The 22,050-nt window shown below is 37.1% G+C and overlaps 1 protein-coding gene and 1 non-coding gene across 2 annotated transcripts in view; one reads left to right on the top strand and one right to left on the bottom strand.

The window, feature by feature from the left end:
* The first annotated feature begins 139 nt into the window (after positions 1-139).
* Positions 140-22,050, top strand: part of Zw10 (zw10 kinetochore protein) — a 32,918-nt gene continuing 11,007 nt past the window's right edge. Inside the window, exons 1-10 of the mRNA XM_010629454.2 lie at positions 140-337; positions 2,340-2,474; positions 7,943-8,044; positions 8,216-8,293; positions 8,447-8,606; positions 10,462-10,614; positions 11,833-12,024; positions 19,594-19,757; positions 20,824-21,006; positions 21,477-21,715. Coding sequence (XP_010627756.1) covers positions 233-337; positions 2,340-2,474; positions 7,943-8,044; positions 8,216-8,293; positions 8,447-8,606; positions 10,462-10,614; positions 11,833-12,024; positions 19,594-19,757; positions 20,824-21,006; positions 21,477-21,715 — 1,511 coding nt within the window. The 5' untranslated portion in view covers positions 140-232. The remainder of the gene's footprint in view (positions 338-2,339; positions 2,475-7,942; positions 8,045-8,215; positions 8,294-8,446; positions 8,607-10,461; positions 10,615-11,832; positions 12,025-19,593; positions 19,758-20,823; positions 21,007-21,476; positions 21,716-22,050) is intronic.
* Positions 10,889-11,079, bottom strand: LOC117286484. The gene has a single exon (XR_004517648.1). It is a non-coding gene; the product is annotated as a U2 spliceosomal RNA (small nuclear RNA).

The raw sequence follows: 22,050 nt of genomic DNA, 5'->3' as shown, positions 1-22,050 counted from the left end.
AGCCAAGGAGGAAATAGCGCCTCCCCAGTTTTCCTGCCCCGGGACGCCATGGAACCCAGCCAATCGGGCGGGGATCTGCTGGGAGCTGTAGCGCGGGCCTCACGTTTGCGCATGCGCCGGACCCAGCCAGACTCTGTTTCCCAGCAGCCCGAGCGCGGACTCCGCGGGCGGGACGGGAGTGCCGAGCTGGCTGTCCGCTTGACCGACTGGGTTTTATGTTTCTGTTGCGGCGATGGCTTCCTTCGTTACGGAAGTTTTGGCTCACTCAGGGAGCTTGGAGAAGGAGGATCTCGGCACCCGGATCAGTCGTCTGACCCGGCGAGTGGAGGAGATCAAGGTGAGGGCGGTGCAGCTGTTGGTTGGCTAGAAAAGGACGCGGGATGGTGTTTGAGGGGACGGGAAGGGAATTTAAAGACACACTGTGCGTAGCCCCCAAATGGAGCCAGTCAGGGAGATCATGGGGGTTGCAGCGTGGGAGGGTTGAGAAATGTAGATTGAGGAGGGAGTTTGGGGGGAAGTCCAGGGGACTCTAGGGGACTGAGGAGGCCTGGTACTGGGGAGGGCGGGGCGCTGCGAGGAGTGTTGGGAGTAGGGTTAGCTTGAGACGAGTTGTGTGGGTTAGGTGAAGGAGGAAGACTGACTGGAGAGAAAGGCAGAACGGGACGTGCAGCTGGAATCCTCGAGTTGTCTTGAGAGGGATAATAAGATGGGGCCAGCCACTCCATCTGTGTTATCTCTATCCACTCCTCTATTGTTGAATGAATGTAATAGCTCTGGGAGGATTGGGATTGCACCGTTCTCTTTCCCGAAAATTTACCCCTCCTCATAGGCTTTAAAATTGTCTTCATTCTTAAGCCCTTGGGAGTATGCCGAAGTGTCATAAAATGTATCAGCGTTACGTATATGGACTTGCTGCACATAAACATACACACTGTCACTTTGTCCTGACGTGGTTGGCTTTGCCAGTATGTGCCGGTGTTTTCTAGGTTTTTTTTTTGTTTTTTTTTTCTGTAGAAGTGTGTGTACCTGCATTAAGTCTGAATTTAAGGAAGCAAGTTTGGCATGTACAAGATGCACAAAAGCACAAGATGCAGCTCTTCCTAACAACTCTTGCTTATGCAAAAGTGGTTTCCTAAATTTTAATTTTCACATCACTAGCATTTCTGTAACATGGCTTTAAGGTGTTTCACCACTTTTTAATGTTGGGAGAGGACAAGTGAAGCTGCTTGGCATGGCTTTAAAGCTGCTACATGTTCTGGACCCGATTTACCTTCCCTATCACTATTTTCTTTTACCAACTTTAGTCTTAGCTGATGAAGTATTTTGCTCCAAGTAGACCCCATTTTTTCCCCTTGTTCCTAGATTGTGCTTATATTGCCATTCCTTCATCTTTTTACCACTTTTCAATGTATTTATACCCATTTTTCAGCTTCTGTCTCAGTGTAATCTTCTGTATAAAAATATACCCCAATTTTCTCTTAAGAGAGGCCGTCTTTCTCATTTATGTTCCTGGAGGACAACTCTGCTGTATTACATTTTGGGTCTGTGTTTTGGTTGCTCCATTGTATAATTTTTTTTTTCCTATCTAAAAGGAATTGAAGAGCAAACATAATTCTTGTAACTTCTAGAGCACTGAATAATTCAATGCAGATTATTCAATAATTTGTTCCTTAGTTAATTGAAAGTAGAGGAGTAATGAAATTCAAATTATTTTTAGAGTTTTAGAAGTAGGCCTTATAATTTTATAGGCAAGAAGAAAGAAACTAATGTCAAAATGTACAGATTATGGACTTAATTTATCCACTTACACTCTTTTCTATTAGATATGTGATTAGAATAAGTAGATTAGTCTTATATAGTTGAATGAAAATTTCTGGCTCTGCCTTTCTCTTTTCCAGCATTTTAAAATCCTTGGGTACCATGAGGTTTAATCATTGTCTTCTTACATTCTAATAATGGTGGGACCCTTAAGAATGAATTAATGTTTTTGAAAAAACTCATTAGTTTGAGGGAAGGCTGTGGGTAGCTGTTAAGAAAGCTACACTATGAAAAGGATGTTGTTGTTTAGTCTCTCTTTTTAAAATTTCTCTTTTTATTAGTACATGTGTATAGTACATAATGATTATATTTATTGGGGGGAGTTGGTACATGCGCATAACATATCTTCTTTTGGTACCGGGGATTGAACTTGGGACCTTGCGCTTGCAAGGCAGGTGGTGGCACCATTGAGCTAAATCCCTGGCCCCATAATACATCTTTTTGAAAAAGATGTCTTATGGAAGACAAGTTCCCTACTTATCTCACTATCTCATATTATAATTATCTGTCTTATATCATAGGGTGAGGTGTGCAGTATGATCAGCAAGAAATACAGTGAATTCCTTCCAAGCATGCAGAGTGCACAGGACCTGGTTACACAGGTGGATAAATTATCTGATGACATTGACCTGTTGAAATCCAGGATAGAGAGTGAGGTAAGAAAGGTTTGTTATATTGGGTATGTATGTATACATAAGCAATTCAGTTTCTTGATTTCTCTCTCTCTTTTTTTGGTACTGGCATTTGAACTCAGGGCCTTGTGTTTGCCAGGCAGGAGGTGCTGATCCCTGGCCCAAGCTTCTTGATTTCTAAGATAATTCAATTCTATAACACATTCAAGATCTCACTTTTCTTATTAGTAAGTGGAGGTTGAACCAAATGATTGCATGATGATGTCAATTCTAAATTAGAAATATTTTCAAAACTATAATTAACTCTTTTCTGTGGTAAAAAATTTCTTAGCTTCGATAATAATAATCTTTCATTTGAATAGCACTTTACAAATTAATATTAGGACTTTATTGTTTTCATAAGAAAATAAAACAGATGAAGCACAGAGCTAGATCATTTGGCCTTTTGTCTTCTAGTTGAAATGATCCCCAATTCCTTCATCCTGGGGATTGAACTCAGAGCCTTGGGTTTGTTAGGCAGGTATTATACAACTGAGCTATACTCATAGTCCCTGCTTGCATCTCTTAAAGTCTTAATATTCTTCTCAGATATGCAGCTGTCCTCAGCACATTTGAGCTTCAGCACAATCTTTTATTTTCTTCCTTTTTCTGGAAAGCCAATGTGGTTTGTCCATCACAACTGCTCTACTTTCTGTCATAAAGCTACTTTCCTTGAGTGTGTAATGGGTCTTTGCTTTTCTTTCACAGTGTCACTTTATTGGCTAGTGCTTGATATACTTAAAAAGATTCTTGCAGGTTTTAGAAATGTTCACCACATTTGCTGGAGTGCTAGCATCACAAAAATAAGTGAGTCTGGAATCAAGTATCTGTTTCATAATTTTAAAAATATTTGTGCATATTTTAGCTCACCAGAATTTTTCCCTGTATTTTTTAAAAAATATTTGCCAGAGTTTATTGGTACATTTTAGGTATACAGTACAGTTACATTCATTATTGATATCTTGTACCTTTACATGACGGATCTTGGTTCTCATTTTTTCCCCTTACCCCTGTCCTCCCTTCACCCCCTCCTCCCCTCCCCATTTACAAACACTTTATTTCCATTTTTTCATTTTTCTCATATTTTTTCCCTTATTACCTTTCCCCTCCCTTCAAACTTTCCCTACACCTTTAGCCCTTTTCTTCCCATTTCACAATGTCAGTTATCTCATTAAGATCTTATGTACTATTACAGTTTATTCACACGAGAGAAACTGTTCGGTATTTACACATGTGTGACTTGTTTATTTCACTTAGGCATATATCCTCAATATGTATCCATTTTCCTATAAATGAATCTATTTTTTCATTCTTGATGGCTGAGTAGTATTCCATTTTATAGAAAAACCACATCTTCTTTATCCAGTATCCAACTGATGGGCAAATGGGCTGTTTCCAAGTTTTAGCTATTACAAACTGTCGCTATAAACATGGGTGTGCATCTATCACTCTGGTGTGATTCTTTTACTTATTTTGTAAAGATACCCAGCAGAGGGATGGCTGGGTCAAATGGAACCTCTAGTCCCAGCTCTTTCAGGTATCTCCATATTGATTTCATAGTGGTTGCACCAGTCTGCACTCCCACCAACAATGGAGAAGGGAACCTGCATTATTTTTTAAAAAGAAAAATAAGCGGGAAATGAGGAAACCATTGGTTACTTAGAATATCTATTTAGCAGCCCATTTATCAGTCATTCTTAATAGTTTTTAATGCCAAAAATAAATGTTACTCAGCAACTCTGACATAGTTCAAAAACTATTTCCAGAGTATTCTTACTTATTTGATTAGTTATTTAGTGAGTTAGTAGTGTATTATTAACTGTGCTGGTAGAAGTGATTGAAACAAGGCAGTAGTGGTTTCTGTACTTTGTGCGCTGGATTATGTCTGGTGAAATTTATTCAGGCCTGATTACCTTTGTGATGAGAAGGTCCTGAACACTGTACCACTGAATTAGAAAACAAACAAAAAATGGAGAATGTTTAACCTTGGCAAAAAATACTTTGAATATTTGAAATTCTGTCATATAGGAGAAGGATTCAAATTTATAGCTCAAGAATAGGAATTACATTTGTTTAACCAGTCATTTGGAATCTTGACACCTCCAAGGCACAAGATGCCTTGCTAATTGCTGAAGTATGAAGTACTTAAAGTACGAATCTCAAGATGGTTATATATAAGTGAAAGTGCGATACAATATTATGTAGGAATAATTCAGTTAAAGAGAAGAAATGTAGCTAGGGATGACTTCCTGTAGGAAATAGAATCCAAACCAAGACTTGAGTGTTTGATGATTAGGCAGCAGGTGAAGGAAAAGTGTGAAGATGTAAGTCACTTTTGAGGAGCTACAGGTCTTCCACATAACTAATGTTTAGGGAGTACAGTGGGAAGAGACATAAGATTGAGCTAGAAAGGTGAAGCAAGCACTTAGTATCATGAGTATCGTCTTGACAGTGTTGTAGAAGCTGTGGGGAATTTTAAGTAAGGGAATAACATCAGATTTGAATTTTAGGAGTCTCATTCTGCTTGCATTTTGAAGAAAGAACTTGAGGGAAATAAGCCAGGGAAATGGGAGGGCAGTCAGAGTGTTAGGAGGCAGTTAAAATAATTAAAGAAAAATGAGATGGCAACATTTATGAGACAGGATCTTTGGAATATGTTGATGGAGAGAGTGAAAGTTGCAGGAGAAAAGGATAATCAGGGAGCTAGCTCAATGAAATTGAGAATCTAGAGAAAGAGCAGGCTTTTGTAGAAGCTTTGTGGGGTTAAATTTAAGATACCGGTAGTATATCCAAGTGAACTTCAAGAGGTCGTTGGAGTGTACTAGGCTTTTTTTTTTTTTTTTGGTACCAGGGATCGAACTTGGGTCCTTGAGCAAGAGGGTCTTTGGTGTTTCTTGGGTTTTTTTTTTTTTTTTTTGGTACCAGGGATCGAACTTGGGTCCTTGAGCTTGCAAGCCAGGTGGCGGAACCACTGAGCTAAATCCCCTGCCCTTGTACTAGACTTTTGTGGAAAAAAAATGCAGAGAAAAAGAAAGAGAGACCTTAAAGTACAGTTGCTCAAACAAGATAACTTTTGCATTTACTTTTAAAAATGGTAGTCTAAGCTGGCAAGTTGATTCACAATTTGTGGCCACCCTGGTATGGTCTATGTCAACAACAGAAGGATTGCTATTGTAACTTATCTGAAAGTCAGTAAGTTAAACTGCTATAATTTCATGAATTTTGGTTAGAGACATGAGTCTCCTGAGTGAGAAATGAAGTGCAATGTATACTTATAGCACAGCCAGAATACTTGCATTTTTCCCTGTTATCCCAAGTCCCACATCCTACTGGACCATGTGTAGTGGGCTACATTGTAGGAAAGGGCTCCTGAGTATGGGATCTTGTATGATAGAGAACAAGCATGTCTCCCTTTTGATTTGGAGGGGGGCCACTTACTACATAGACATCCTTGAAAAGATAGCCCAGAAATACAGTCATTGCCTAGCTTGCAAGACAGTACAGAAATGTGGGAGCCACAGAGAGACCTGTGTTCCAAAGATCTGCAGAACAGCAGCATTGGCAGTATTTGATAGCTTGTTAGAAATATGGAATCTTGGCACCCTGGACTACTGAATCAGATTCTGCATTTTAATGAGATTCACCGTGTGATAATGTATATTCATTACAAATTAAGAAGCACTGCTCTACGGTTTTTGTTTGCGTGGCTGAAGCTGGTCTTTCCTCATGACTACGTTATAGGTATAGGTTAAGGGCAAAGGGAAGGCATTAAGGAGGCATGTTCGTTTTTTTTTCTTTAAGACTGAGAAAAGGTGCACATCACTTCTGCTTAAATTGACATATATATAGTCACACTTCCTACGAGGGAACCTGGAATGTACAGTCTAGTTGAGTGTCATTACTGTGGAAAAAAAGGAAAATGACTTCAGGTGGATAGTTTGTACATCATACTACCTATGTACATTTTTGGAGGTTAAGAAAATAATGTGGACCTGAAGTAATAGTATTTAGAAATTGAAGCTAAGGGAATGAATGAGACTGCTAGAGAATATATGAAGCAGGGTATCTCACCCTTGACACCTTCACTATTTTGGATTGGATAATTCCTTCTGTGGGGAAGATCTGTCTCATATAATTGTAGGATGCTAGCAGTAACCTTGGCCTCTGCTAGCTGCCAGAATTCCCTCAGTGTGACAACAAAAAATGTCTTCAGATACTGTCAGATGTTCTTGGCAAAAGGTAGAGCAGAGTTTCCCTCAGAATAAGAAGGTGGGAGGGAGAAAGTAATAATAGCAGTATGTATGGACTGATCAGAAGGAAAGTGAGGTTCCCAAGAAGAACATAATAAGAAATGGCAGAGAACTAGGAGGAAAATCGGTAGAGAATAGTATGAAACTAAGAATGTTTTAGAAGGAAGGAGAGTAAACAGTCAGTATTGTTAAATAGTTAAATACTAGGACTGTATGCTTTGGATTTAGCAATAAGGAATTGATTGGCATTTTTGCCAAGAACAGTTGGTGAAATGGTGGGTCTCAACCAGAGTGGGTTGTAGAGTGAGGGAGAGGTGAGAAAGTAAAGTGTGGATCACTATTTTGAGAAGCTTATTTGTGTGGAGGAGGAGAAAAATAAGGCAGTCCCTGAAAAATAGGAATGATTACTGAGATAGTGGGTATTTTTTTCCTAAAGATGGTGGAAAATTTTAATTTGTGTAAATCTGATGGGAGGAGCCACGAACTAGTGAGTATTCAATCATTTAATATTTCATGAGTGAAGACTCAAGTAGGGAGAGATTAAAGGTATAGAAGAGAAGAAATAATTGATGAAAAGATGGGGCATATTGGGAGGTGGATTCTGCCTCAACATGGGAAAATGTTTTTAATAGTTATTAGTTAAAACTGTTCAAACTGTAGACTGAATTATCACTTGGCAGTGAGGATGCTTTACTATTAATTCAAGTAGAGGAACTGTCTATTGAAAGAAAACAGTAAGAATGAAAATCTGGCATGGTAGTACATGTCTGTAATCTTAGCACTCAGGAGGCTAAGGCGGGAGGGTTGCTGTGAGTTGAAGGCCAGTTTGGAATACATAGTGAGACCCTGTCTCAAAAATCCAAAAAGAAGGAAAGGAAGGAAAAAAGGATAGAAAGGAGGGAAAAGAAAGAAGGAAAGAGAAAGGAAAGAAGGAAGAAAAAAAGAAAGAGGATGGAAAAGAAGAAAAGCAAGAAAGGTGACCTGAGGATATTGTGTAGATGGAAACGGGTGTTCTTGCATAGGTGAAGGGTTTGGACTAAGTAGACTTCTAAAGTCTCTCCTACTACCTTCTGTGATTTTTATTTCATTCAAACTAGCATGCAAATTTCAACATGAATTGTATTGATCTACTAAAGTTTATTAATGTTTTGGTGCTTAGGTATTGTATAGCTTAATAGTGCTTATTTTTGATGTGTGAATTAGGTCCGGCGGGATCTTCATGTATCGACTGCTGAATTTACAGACTTGAAGCAACAGTTGGAAAGAGACTCGGTAGTCCTGAATTTGCTTAAACAGCTACAAGAGGTTAGTCAACTCAGCTTGAAGTTCAGTGGTTTCTGGTGAGAAAGTTTTTTTCCCAGTTGGTCTCATTATTCAGTTTGTATTCTCTGACTGAGTGATGTTTTTTTTTTAATTAAAAAAAATAGAAACAAGACTTATAAAATAAAATATCTACTAACAGTCTCATCTTTTCAGTTTTCTATGGCTATTGAAGAATATAACTGTGCATTAGCAGAGAAGAAGTATGTCACTGCTGCTCAGCATCTGGAAGAGGTACTAAACTCTTTCTCTAAAGCATAACCAATTAGTACTATTTCTGTTTTTAAAATACTTTGTATTCTGTGTATTCTTTATCATTATACAAGCATATCTTAATTGCTCTGAGTCCAGATGGAATGTATAACAGTGATTTTATTTCACTACCAGGCACAGAAATGCTTGAAGTTATTAAAATCAAGAAAGTGTTTTGATTTAAAAATGTTGAAATCTCTCAGCATGGAACTTACAGTACAGAAACAGAACATACTTTATCATCTTGGAGAAGAGTGGCAGAAGTTGATTGTTTGGAAGTTCCCACCATCAAAAGGTGCTGCTGACCTCAGGTGGACTGCTTTGCTTAATCTGCCTGAACCATTTTGGCCTCTGAATATATTCTAAATATTTTGTATAGGAAGACGAGAAGGATTTGTTAACCTCCCAAGTCTGTATTGAGTTGTCACGTTAAACAAAATGCTTTGTTCTGAGTCCCTAATTTGTTCCCATTTTACTTCTCTTACATTCCTCTTTCTGTCCTCTACCCCAAGAATGATGATTGGATGGTTGAGGGCCATGCAGTGAGGGTATGGTGGAGGAGTGTCTTAGTCACTTTCCTGTCACTGGGACAAAATACCCAAACCTGCAATTTAAAGGAGAGAGATTTTGGTTCAAGGTTTCAGTCCATGGTTGGCTGGCACCAAGGCAGAGGCAGAATGGCAGAGGGGCCTGGCAGAGGAAAGGTGTTCAACCATGGCAGGCAGGAGCCATGGGAGAAGCCAGGGATAAGGATATACCCTTCCAGGTCTCACCCCCAGTGACCTTCCTCCAGCCAGGCCCCACCTCTTAATGGTAAGTCAGCTGTAGTTCCCGCATGATCCCATAGCTTCCAAACACAAAGACATTTGGGGAACTGTTTAGATATAAACCATAATAACATGGGAGCACATTAACTTTCCCCTTCTTTTTGAAAAGTAGCTGTTATCACCCTAATCCTAGCAGCTTGTCTTGGCTAGAAACCTTTAAAAAGCTGTTAAGCCATTCTTTCTCTTGCTGAGGAATAAAGGCAGGGTCATTGGGCCTGTGAGTAGAGGAAAGGTTTGACTCAATTATTATACTTTTATTTTTCACTTCTTGGGGGGAATGTGATAAGATCATGAAACAGAAGTTGCTTTTCAAGATGAAGAAGTAGTATTATGCTGGCCCTTACTTTAATTTACACTGTTTGTCTGTGATCTCTGTCCACCTTTTGATGTGATCTCCCTTGTTATGTTTACTTAGAGAATAAAATCTCAGAAGATATATGTAAAGGATATGCAATTATATCTGGCATATTGTCCAATATTGGATCTTGAAATTTAGTGTATTTTAAGGGAAACCTCATGGTCTCCCCATGCTTCCTTTCCTATATCCATTTTAACCTCCAAATATGTATATCAAATATTTTGGAGGAAATCTAGAACATATTAGATTCTGTTTCCATATAGACTATAAATTAATAGAGATGACAGATATGTTGAACTCTTCATTATAATGTGTTTTACCTGTTAAACTTGTTGGACAGGCTGTTCTCTTGGTAAAAGAAAATGAAGGGATGGAGATATAGCTCAGTTTAAGCACTTGTTTAGCATGTACTAGTAAACCCTAGGTCCAATCCCTAATAACACACACACACACACACACACACACACACACACACACACGCGCCCGCGCGCGCACGCATGCACACAAATACACGCATGCACACATACACAAAAAAAGGGACATAGAAGAGAAAGTAGAGGTCTGTGAAAGTAGGAGCTCATTTTTTATTCCTTGCTTTCATTCATTCAATACATATTTATTTAGTAAGCTTTTCTTTTAGGCCTATCTTTCTTTTGTACTTAATTTGATTCTTTGGACATATCAAAGAAGTCATTTTCTTTTAAAAATTTATCAAGCGCAGGCCGGGGATTTAGCTCAGTGGTTCTGCCACCTGCCTCACAAGCGCAAGGTCCTGAGTTTGATCCCTGGTACCAAAAAATAAAAAAATTATCAAGGGCATGTATGCCACGATATTTGGGTGCATTAGAAGTATATAGTAATGAAACCACATGTTTAAGAATCTCAGTAGTGAATAGGCTCTGAAGGATAGAAGTGGGATTATCTTGTATTGTTGAAGCAGCTGATTTTTTCCCTCTTTTTCTTAGATACCAGCAGCTTAGAATCTTGCCTGCAAACAGAACTTCATTTATGTACTGAGCAATCCCAGAAAGAGGAGAAGACGCCTATACCGCCCATCAGTTCTGTTCTATTGGCATTTTTTATTCTTGGAGAACTACATACTAAGTTTAAATCATTTGGTAAAGCATGCTGCTTTGTTTCATTAATTCTCAGAATTCTCAGAAGAATTCTCATGAATTCTCAGAAGTCCTAGTGCTAAAGGAATGACAGAAAAGATTATAAAATATTCTCTAGAAAGTATTAATGGTGCTGTTTGGCCTTATGTTTCATCAAGGGAATTGTCATAAATATTGCTTTAATTAAGGACTTTGATCCTTTCTTTGTTTCTTTAAAAAAACCAACTAGTTCCTATTTATTTATTTTTTTACTTTTGAATACCACGCTTGTTTCCCAGAGGGGTGCACTGTTCCTGGAAGTACTGCAATACCAGGTCAATGCGTGGAGTGGACGGAGCAAGCTCCTATTCCATCTTCCAGCTCCAAAAATCCATTTCATGTATTGTCCTCAGATAGAGGACGTATCAGATATTAAACTGATATGAGCAGATACTACACTTGATCTTAGCCAAAAGGCTGAGAAGTGATTTTATTTATTTTTAATAAATCTGTAAATGGGAAAATTTCAGTGGGAAAAGCGACAGTGCATTATGTCATGGTATAAGTATTTTGGTTATAAAGCTTGGGGGTCCTTTTTGTGTGTGTGAGTGTGTGTGTGTGTGTGTGTGTGGTATTTAGGATTGAACCCAGAGCCTGAGCATCAACCTCCATCTCCTAAACTTTTTCCATGTTTTATTTTGAGACATGATCTCCTTGAATTGCCCAGACTGGCCTCAGACTTGCAATCCTTTTTTTAAAAAAAGGCACTGGGAAGCTGAGTGTGGTGGTACACGCCTGTAATCCTGTAATCCCAGCACTCAGGAGGTTGAGGCAGGAGGATCACTGTGAGTTCGAGACCAGCCTGGGCTACACAGTGAGTTCCAGGTCAGTCTCAACTACATAGTGAGACCTTGTGTCAACACCCCCGCCCCCAAAAAAAGTGGCACCGGGAACTGAACCCAGGGATTTTTCAATGAGCTACATCCCCAGCCCTTTTTTTTTATTTTTTATTTTGATACAGGGCTCTACTTAGGGACTTAGTTACTATGTTTCCCCAGACTGGGTTTAAACTTTCAGTCCTCCTGCCTCAGCCTTCCTGAGTGCTGGAATTACTGGGCATGTACTACTATACCTAGCTGAAACTTTCGATCTGCCTTAGTCTTCCAGAGTGCTGGGATTATAGGCTACACTTTTCCCAGCTTTTTCTAGTGATTTTTGATGAGTGTTCACATGCTTTTTCAGGTCAGATGTTGCTGAAGTATATCCTTAGGCCTCTGGCATCCTCACCATCCCTGCGTGCTGTGGTAGAAAGCCAACCTAATGCAGTTATTGTTCGTTTTGAATCTCTCATGACTGACCTGGAACATCCATCACCATCTGATGTTTTTGTGAAGATCCGACTGGTACTGGAAGTACTCCAGAAACAGCTTCTAGGTGTGTATCCCCAAAACAGTGTTTTTATGTTTTAGAAGGGTATTTTTAAAAGTGAATATTATTTTAAGGTAGAAATCCTCATAATGTGAGTGAAGGAAGGATCCAAAGTTATGCCCTGGGAATAAAATAGACCATCGTATTTCTTGACTACTTTTCATTTCTTCCCTCCTCTGTATCGGCAAATTGGGTCATGAGAACTACCCCAGATTATGTATTTGTAATGTTATTTTAGTTGAATTCTGGGATGTACTTCTCTTGTTGAACTTTCTAATAACATAATATTTTGGGAGTCCCGTATTTTTTATATGACAAGGAAAAAATGAACCCAGCAGTCTTTTACATTTTCCAAAGGAAAATTTCCATTAACTAACTGCATTTAACAGGAAATAAGTTACATTTCAATTTGGCTTATTGATTAGATCTTTACATATTCATATCAGAAACAGTTTCTGTGTTGCTTTGAATCAATTTTTTGGATTGTTATATTATTAAAAGTAAAGTTTCTTCTGATTATTTACATACTGTTACAAATAAATCACATATCAGAGCATGGTGGTTCTTGCCCTTGTAATTCCAGCACTTAGGAGACTAAGCCAGGAGCCTCATGAGTTCAAGTCCAGTCTGAATACATAGTGAGACTTTGTCTTAAAAAAATTTTTTTTCTTTTGTTTTCTTTTGGTCCTGGGAATCGAACTCAGCACCTTGCACTTGCCAGATAGGCTCAGTACCCTAAGCTATGTCCCTGGCTGTAATGAAATCTTTGTATTATTTTGACAGGAGCAAAGCCTTCTATAAACTGCAGAAATCCAAGGAAGTTTTTCTTGTTCCTAGATCCTTCTGTAAATCAGAAATAGAATTTTATTTTTATTAGATGTAAACCGAGTTGTAAGTGAAGAACCTAAAGATTAAAAGGTATCAGAAAGGTGATTAATCCAGATATCTCTGATGCTTGACTCTTTTCTATCAACTCCATCAGTTGGTCAGATAGCCATCCTTTTTTTGGAAGCAAAACCTTTATTGGTACATTTCAGATATACCTATTGATAACATTCATCATAAGGAATTTATACATTGATATATCTTGTATATTGATATATTTGTACGTGATTTATCTTGCTTCTTTTTTTTTCTATTTCCCCAACACCTCTTCCTCTCCTTATTTACAAAAACTTTGTTTCTATTTTTTCTTTCTATTCTTTTTTTTCTTGTCTTTTCTTTCCTTTCTCCCTTCCCCTTCCTGTTCCCTGTCTCATTTGAACATTTTCTTCCCATTTCCAACATCTGTTACACATTTAGGTTCTTATTTACACTTTTGGTTTCTCATATGAGAGCAACAATGTGATATTTAAACATGTGTCTGATTTATTTCACTTAAGACTGTGGTCTCATGGTGCATCCATTTAGCTAGAAATGTCTCAAGCTTATCCTTTTTGGTGGAGGCTAGTACTTCATTGTATAAAAAAACCCACAACTTCTTTATCCATTCATCAATTGATGGGCATATGGGCTGTTTCGAAGATTTAGCTATTACAAAGTATGCCTCTATAAACATGGGCAGGTATATCACTGTGGTATGATGCTTTTAATGCTGTCAGGAAGAGACCAAGAAGGGGAATAGCTGGGTTGAATGGAACCTCTAGTTTATTTTTTTGAGAAATCTCTGCACTGATTTCCACAGTACTTATACCAGCCTGCCCTCCTACCAACAGTGGAGAAAGGTTCCAGCACATTTATTAAAGAGGCTATCTTTCTTCCTAGTGAAAGTATTTGTCCTCTTTGTCAAAGATTAGGTGGCTGAGTATGTCTGGAAGTATTTCTGCATTTTGTAATGTGGTCCACTGATCCTCAGGTCTGTTTTTTGCCAGTACCATGTTGTTTTAACCATGGTAGCTTTATAGTATAATTTCAAGTCAGGGATTGTGATTCTCCCTGCCTTACCTTTGTTGCCCAGAATTGCCTTTTCTTTTTTTCTTTTTTTTTTGGTACTGGGGATTGAACTCGGGTCCTTGCACTTGCAAGGCAGGCCACTGAACCACTGAGCTAAATCCCCGGCCCCAGAATTGCCTTTTCTGTTCTAGGTCTCGTCTACTTTCAAATGAATTTCAAAGTTATTTTCTCTAATTTTGTGACATATGCTGTTTGAATTGTGATTGGAATTGCAGTAAATCTGTATAACAATTTTGGAAGTGTGGCCATTTTCACTATACTGGTTCTTCCTACCCAAGAACGTGAGATATCTTTCCATTTTCTGATTTCCTCTTTGATCTCCTTTTTTTAGAGTATTGTAGTTTTCAATGTATAGGTTTTTTACTTCCTTTGTTAGATTGATTCCTAAGTATTTCATTTTTGGATGTAATTGTGTGGGTTTTTTTTTTTTTTTTTTGTAATGGGGATCGAACTCAGGACGTTGAATTTGCAAGGCAGGTGGTGGCACCACTGAGTAAAATCCCTGGCTTGGATGTTATTGTGAAAGGTGTTGATTCTCTAATTTCTATCTCAGTGAGCTTATTATTCACATGCAGGAATGCTATTGATTTTTGAGTATTGACTTTGTATCCAGCTATGCTACTGAAATTGGTTATTAAATCTAGAAATCTTTTTTTTTTCAGTATTTATTGAGTTTATTGGTACTTTTTAAGTATACAGTACATTTACATTCATCATTGGGATCTTGTACCTTTACATGACAGATCTTGGTTCTCATTTTTTTCCCTGTACCCCGTCCTCCTTTCACCCCCTCCGAACCCCCTATTTACATAGACTTTGTTTCCAGTTTTTCCTTTCCTCCTATTTTTTTCTTTTCCCTTATTTCCTTTTCCCCACCCTTCCCACTTACCCTACACCTTTAGTCATTTTCTTCCTATTTCACACTGTCAGTTATACAATTTAGATCTTATTTACACTTTTAGTTTTTCACACCAGAGAAACTATTTGGTCTTTACATATGTGTATCTTATTTATTTCACTTAAGAGTATGGCCTTAATATGCATCCATTTTCCTATGAATGACTTTAGTTTCTCATTCTTTTATCTCTTTCTGTTCTAGAGTCTCTAATCATATCTTTTATTCTTCTCAATATCTCTGTAGTTATCTGGGAAATTATTTCTGTTTTGAATTTTTCTAGATCCTCATGTATCTGTTTCGTTACTTCCTGTGCTATCGGTTCAGGGTGTCCAGACTGTTGAGTGTCAGATTTTTCCATCTCATTTCCTGCAGAGTTTCCCTTTGATGAGGTGGAAGTCTGTGTATTGTTTAAGTGTTTTCTCATTTCTGTTTTTGTCATTGGTACTGTCCTTGGTTTAATTCCTGGTTTAATACTTCAATCTTCCAGATATAGCTGGTCTTTAGGTTTTGAGTCTCTAATGACTATGAGACACTGTCATTTTCATTACACCAGGGAGGACAACTCATTAGATCAATCACAACACATTAGCCTAAGTGATACAATCAGCAACACAATAGCATCAAGCACAGTTTAGAAAATGACAGTTTGTGGTAGCTATTAATCTGTCACGTTTAACTGTATGAATTAAATCAAAATTGAGGACCAGCCCAAAATATGTTTATAGTGAATAAACTCTTCAATATAGCAACTTTACTCTTCTGGATGGGGATGTAGAAGGAGTTGGTGGGAGAGAGATAGATAGGATAGAGTAAGGTTAGAAGTTAGGTCAGAGGACACAGGAAGATCACACAAACTCTAGGGAGCTGTTGAAGAGAAGAGAAGAGAGAGAAAAAAATATTCCCAAGAATGGAATAAGCTAACAGCAATAGGGAAGCTAGAGACTGTAATCACTTTCTTTTAAAACTAATGGCAATTGAGAGAAGAAAAAAGAGAAGAAAGGGAAAAGAAAGAAAATAAGTTTGAATTAGGAACAGGAACAAAAAAGGGAGAGTGATGGAGATCTAGGTGGGGGGAAGAGAGAAAAGAAGATAAAAAAAGGAAAAAATTGAGAAAAGAAAAAGATAAAAAATCTTTTTAAATGATTAAAGATAAGTGAAAAATATTACTTTGAAAATAAAAAATACAAATAGAAATAGAGGGCCTCCTTCAGGGCATGCCTCTGTTGACACAATAGATAGTGTGGGCAGGAGGGTGCAAGTCTAAGCTAATTAGTCTCAGCCAGCAGCAGTTGTCCCCTGAGGTTCAGTCTGATTTCTGGCTGCAAGGCCCAAGTTGAGATCTCTGACCTCCTCCTGGGTTGAACTTTGGAAGGTTCTACTGTAGGTTCCAGCTGTCTTTCCCCTGAAGTTAGACCAGGTTTCCATATGAGGTGCTGGCCCCTTTGGCTTACCAACTATGGTGGTGTGGTGCACCTTTATCACAGCTTTTCTTCACTTTCCCAGGGGTCTTCAGTTTTAATCTAGGAGCCTCAGAGAGGCTTTCCTTCTCTTGTTCATGGAGGGGTGTGTGTGTACGATCACAGCTGTATTGGCGCCTGCATGGCTGGGCTCTGTGGCGCTGGGTTGAAGGGGCGTGCCTACCCGAGGGTCAAGAGCATTGGCCGAGCTCCCAGCAAATTTAATTTTTAAGAGCAGTTATTTTAAAACTTTGTTCAAAATATATTGCCTTGTAATGTCTTTTTTATTGATAACTAATTTTTTTTGGAATTCACAAATCTTAATTTCTATAACATTTGATTGATAGATTTGCAGATTCTTTATAGTAGCAGTTTTTTCCCATCTTACTACCAATATAAATATCCTTAATTTTTCAGTAACATAGCTTTAAGTTCCCCTTATTTTCATTGCTTTTCTGGTATCTGCAGGTTTGTTTTTTTCTGAAGCCTTACCCTGTCTCGCAGATGACCTCGATGTGCCTCACCAGGCCTTTGCCCAGTTTGCTGTATCTCTGGTGTGTCTCTCTTCTTATGAGGACATCAGTCATCCAGTCATATTGGATCCGGGCTCTACCCTTATGACCACATTGAAAGGCCCCATTTCCAAATATGGTCACATTGGAATTTGGGGTTTAAATGTGAATTTTATGGGGAGATAATTACAGTTCAGCCTTTGGCAAGTCTTTATGTGTTTATATGTATCACATACATCCTATTTGTGTATAATGTAGTATCATTAATGGAGCAAAAAATACATTGCCATTTAAAAAATCTTAGATTATCTGAATATTTGACAGGCATTCTTTTTATTTCAAGAAAATCTTGATTGAAAAATAACATTGTAATAAATCTTTGTAGAACTCTTGCAGATTCCACTATTGAGCATTGGCAAAGGACGCAGGATCATTATATTTATTGTCTTCTGTTTCTTTCAATAGTTACATAAACCAAAGATAAATTTATAATATTTGCAAGTATATAAACTGAATGATTTACCAACAGTATTCATTACACTTTTAATAGAGTCCATTTCAGAAAAAAATGCACCTACATAACTTGTAGTATAATGAAGTAATAAAGGAATCATCAATATTTTGTTTTATAATTTCATTAAATCTACATTTTTCAACCTAACAGTGCTGGAACACTGTTGTAATAGAGATGAAGTTTTTTATATCTAGTGGAGATTCTTCTGAATTTGCAATTTTTCAGATACTGAATCAGTTGGTCTAAGATGTTAGAGAAAGATCTTTATGGATAATAAATATTCTGTGATGGCTTAATGAAAGATCTTTCACATTTTAAAAAATGTTTTTTCCTTATAATCTTTTAATAAGATTTTACTGGTAATAACTGGAATAATAGTTTCTTTTGCCATCTTTCCATCTAATTTTAATTTTTTTTGGTGAAACCTGTCATAACTGACCAAAGTAAGAAGGTCAGATCCTATTAAAAGCCTAGTTTTATTAGACATTTAATTTCAGAAGTCTTATTTTCACAGTATTTTTTGGAAAGGGGAGCATACCAAATTTCCAGTATATTTCCTGAAAATATTTAATATTGTCCACTCTATTGTCTTAAAATTCTTCTTTTCTATAGTAAGCAAGAAATTCTTTTGTTTTAGCTCTGTTGCAGCAAATTGTAGTTTGCATTCATCCTGATATTTGTAACGTACTTTCTTCTAGACTTTTCCCCTGGAGATTGAACCCAGGGCCTTGCTCCACAAACGCTCAACCACTGAGCTATATCCCAAGCCCTTTTTTATTTTTAAATTTGAGACAGTCTTTCTGTGCTTTTCAGGCAACTCCTGTCTCAGCCTTCTGAGTAACTGGAACTACAGAGGTGTGCCACTATAGTCAACCTGATATTTTTCTTTTACTGTTTCATTGTTACTACTAGTTTTTGCATCTAACCTTGATTTTTTATCAGTAGTATGCCTTGACTTAAATTTTAAAATTCTGCCAAGTTATTTTCTTAATCTAGAAAAAGAATTTTATCATAAACATTTCATTTTAACTACTGATTACAATTTATATGTAGATCATTGTAAATTGTGATGTACACACAAAATATTCAAATACATAATACTGATAAAATAACATATTGAGAAAAAGGTCATTGGAATGAAATTAGTCTGTGTACACTGACTGGATCAGCATTTTGATATGTGGAATAATACAAATGACTTATGTTCCTGATGTCTGACAAAGCAATAGTAATAGTGATGCAGTGGTTATAGTGAGCTGTCCTACCAAAACGATGAAGTTATGTTTACCAGAAAATATTTTATAGTTTCCTTGTTTTGATTTAAAATTTTTTTTTATTTTAAAGTAACCTTTCGAAGGGGGTGTGTTCTTCACCCAGTTTTCCCTAGTGTTAAAATCCTGTGTAACTAATGCGGTATCAAAACCAGGAAACTTACATTGGTAAAATTCAGTTTATTCAGGTTTCACATGCACGTGTGTGTGTGTGCGTGTGTGTGTGTAGTTTTATTAAGTGTAGATATTTGCACCCATTACTACAGTTAAGACACACAACTGTTCTATTACCACAAAGCCCACTTGTGTTTTCCATTTATAACCATACATCCCTCCTTCTATTTGTAAATGTAAATTTAGATTAATTAGAATAAAAATATTAGCATTTCAGTCACATTATTTTATTGGACAGTGCAAACCTCATCTTTAGACAATGTAAGATGTCTTTGATAATGTGGTCACCTTTTTCTAAGACTCTCGACTCTGGGACCTTTCTTTATGAATTGGAACTAAATTCCACATAGCTAATTCCCTTGTGCCATGCAGAGATGGGCTCTAAAAAATAGATTTATTCATTTTTTAAAATAAATTTTATTTTATTCCTTTTCTCTGTTTACTCATTATTAAGTGAGATTTTATTCTAAACTGGTTTTAGCATTAAATGCAGATCTTCTGAGTGCCTGTCGTATAATAGATTAATAAATTAACAGTAGATGATTACAATGTAAATGGCTTAATACAGAACAGGCAGTTATATAGTGCACATAATTCAGTTGCGTAGTGAAAATAAAATAATCATAATTCTGTGTCATGCCTTGTCCCACGCAGTCAGTTGGGGTAGCTGTAGAATTATTTGTGCTGTTTTCTTTCCCATCATCCCCAAACTGAAAAATTCTACAAAACTAGGGAATTTAAGAATATATCAAAACTGTAAGTGGGTCTTGTTTAAAACTTTTTCTTTTGAATTCAGATTTGCCTCTTAACACTGACCTAGAAAATGAAAAAAAATCTACAATCATATTGACTGAGATGCTTGGTGATGTGATCTGGGAGGACTTGTCTGAGTACCTTATCAAGCACTGTTTGGTTTATTCTATTCCAACAAACAGCAGCAAGCTACAGCAATATGAAGAGGTAAAGAGCACTTGTATCACAGAAGGTTGTAGATATTGTTCATTACTATTGCTATCTTTTGCTTTTTTCTTGCAGATCTTTTGTTCTTTAGTTACAACTTCTAGAAAAGATACACACACACACACACACACACACAATTTTTTTTTTTTTTTTTTTTGAGACAATGTCTCGCTTTGTAGTTCAGGCTGTCCCTCAACTCACTGTGTAGCCCAGGCTTGCCTTGAACTTGTGGTGATCCTCCTGCTTCAGCTTCTCAAGTGGTGAGATTATAGGTATGCACCACCATGTCCAGCTGCGAAGTGTATTATTAACTGTATTTTCTTTATTCTTTTATAATTGATCAGCTATATAGCTATTATATAATTTTTGGCTTATTTTTAGTACTTTTTTGCATACTAAAATAAGTTTATTTTAAAATTATTTCATCTTTACCAGAGTCCAGCAATTTCTGTTGCAGATATTCTACCTGATAAAAATAAGCCTGGAAAAATATATACTAATTTTTTAAACCTAGTATTTGGTGATTTATTCTAAGTTCTAAGTGACCCTTTTGGTTCTTGTTCTTTTCTATACATTGGATTTGAAATTTTAACATTGACTTGAATATATGGACAATTGACCTTTTGTATCTATGGGTCCAGCATTTATGGATTCAACCTGCTGCAGACTGCAAATATGTAGAAAAATACTTGTATCTGTATTGAATATGTAAAGATTTTTCTATCTTAGTATTCCTTAAACAGTATAGCATAACAACTAATTTACATAGTTTTTGCAGTATATAAAGTATTACAAGTAATGATTTAAATGAGGGTGTGTGTGGAGATTATATGCCAATGCTATACCTTTTTTTCTCCTTTTTTTGTGGTACTGGGGATCAAACTCAGGACCTTGTGCTTTTGAGGCAGGTACAGTACCACTGAGCTAAATCCCTGGTCCTATACCTTTTTAATATGAGATTTGAGTATCCATAGATTTTAGTATCTAAGGAAGACCTGGTACCAGTCCCCCACATACACTGAAGGATGACAATATATAATTTTTTTTAAATGTTTTTCTCTTTCAGATCATACAGTCCACTGAAGAATTTGAAAATGCCCTAAAGGAAATGAGGTTTTTGAAAGGAGATACTACTGATTTGCTGAAATATGCTCGTAATATTAATTCTCATTTTGCTAATAAGAAGTGTCAGGATGTGATTGTGATGGCCAGAAACCTAATGACCTCTGAAATTCACAATACTGTGAAGGTACCAGGGTTATGTTACACTGTATTTAAGAAGCAGCTAATGTTTGTGACATATATAGTAAAGTAGAAGGGAGCGCGACAGTTGCTGAGCTCACAGAGGCAAGTTATTGATCTTCTGAACATTAGTCTTATCCTCTTTGAAGTGACCCTAACAGGGCATGTTGGCACATGCCTATAATCCTGGCAACTCTGGAAGCTGGGGTAGAAAGATCTTAAGTTTGAGGTTAGCCTGGGCAATGTAGGAAGACATTCTAAAAATAAAAATAATTTTAAAAAGAGCCAGAGGTGTAGCTGTCACCCAAGATTGAGTTGTTATTAAAATAATGCCATATTGCCTCAGTTCTCTTAATTGCTCTCTGGAACTGAAGCTTAATCATCATGAAAACAGCTATTGTCTTATACTTAGCTGTGTACTTGCATTTGAATTATTCTGAAAACAGTGCATATTTTGTATCTGTGTTTGAATCTTAGATTGTTCCTGATTCTAAGATAAAAGTCCCAGACTTACCCAGTCCTGGTGAAGATGACAAGCTAGCAGTGCAGAAAGTGTCTGCAGTTCAGTACGATGGAGCAGTGAACTTACAGCCTGAAAATACGTTGGACCAACATTCTTTTTCTTTGCCCACATGCCGCATCAGTGAATCAGTGAAGAAATTAATGGAGCTTGCCTATCAGACTTTACTAGAAGCAACAACGACTAGTGATCAGTGGTATGAATTTTGAGTTGTCTGAAAATGCCAGTGACTCATTAAAATGTTTCATCAGACTAGACGTTTAGAAAATTGTCTGGAATTCTTGAGGTTTCCTTGTCCTATAGTTAATATCTTTGTGTGTGTGTGTGTGTGTGTGTGTGTACTGGGGATTGAACTCAGGACCTTGCACTGGCGCTAGCTAAATCCCTAGCTAGTTAATACTTTTTTCTAGAAAGTACATAGAGATATCTATTGATCTCTTTATTTATAACAACATATAGATATTAGAACAAAGTATGAGAAATACTGTAGATGTACCTAAATGAATGGGCATGTATGTTTCTTTAATGTCA

The sequence above is a fragment of the Fukomys damarensis genome, unplaced genomic scaffold (genome assembly GCF_012274545.1).
Source record: "Fukomys damarensis isolate Sample0158 unplaced genomic scaffold, DMR_v1.0_HiC HiC_scaffold_16, whole genome shotgun sequence".
NCBI lineage: Eukaryota > Metazoa > Chordata > Mammalia > Rodentia > Bathyergidae > Fukomys > Fukomys damarensis.
This window is presented reverse-complemented; position numbering and strand designations above follow the sequence as displayed.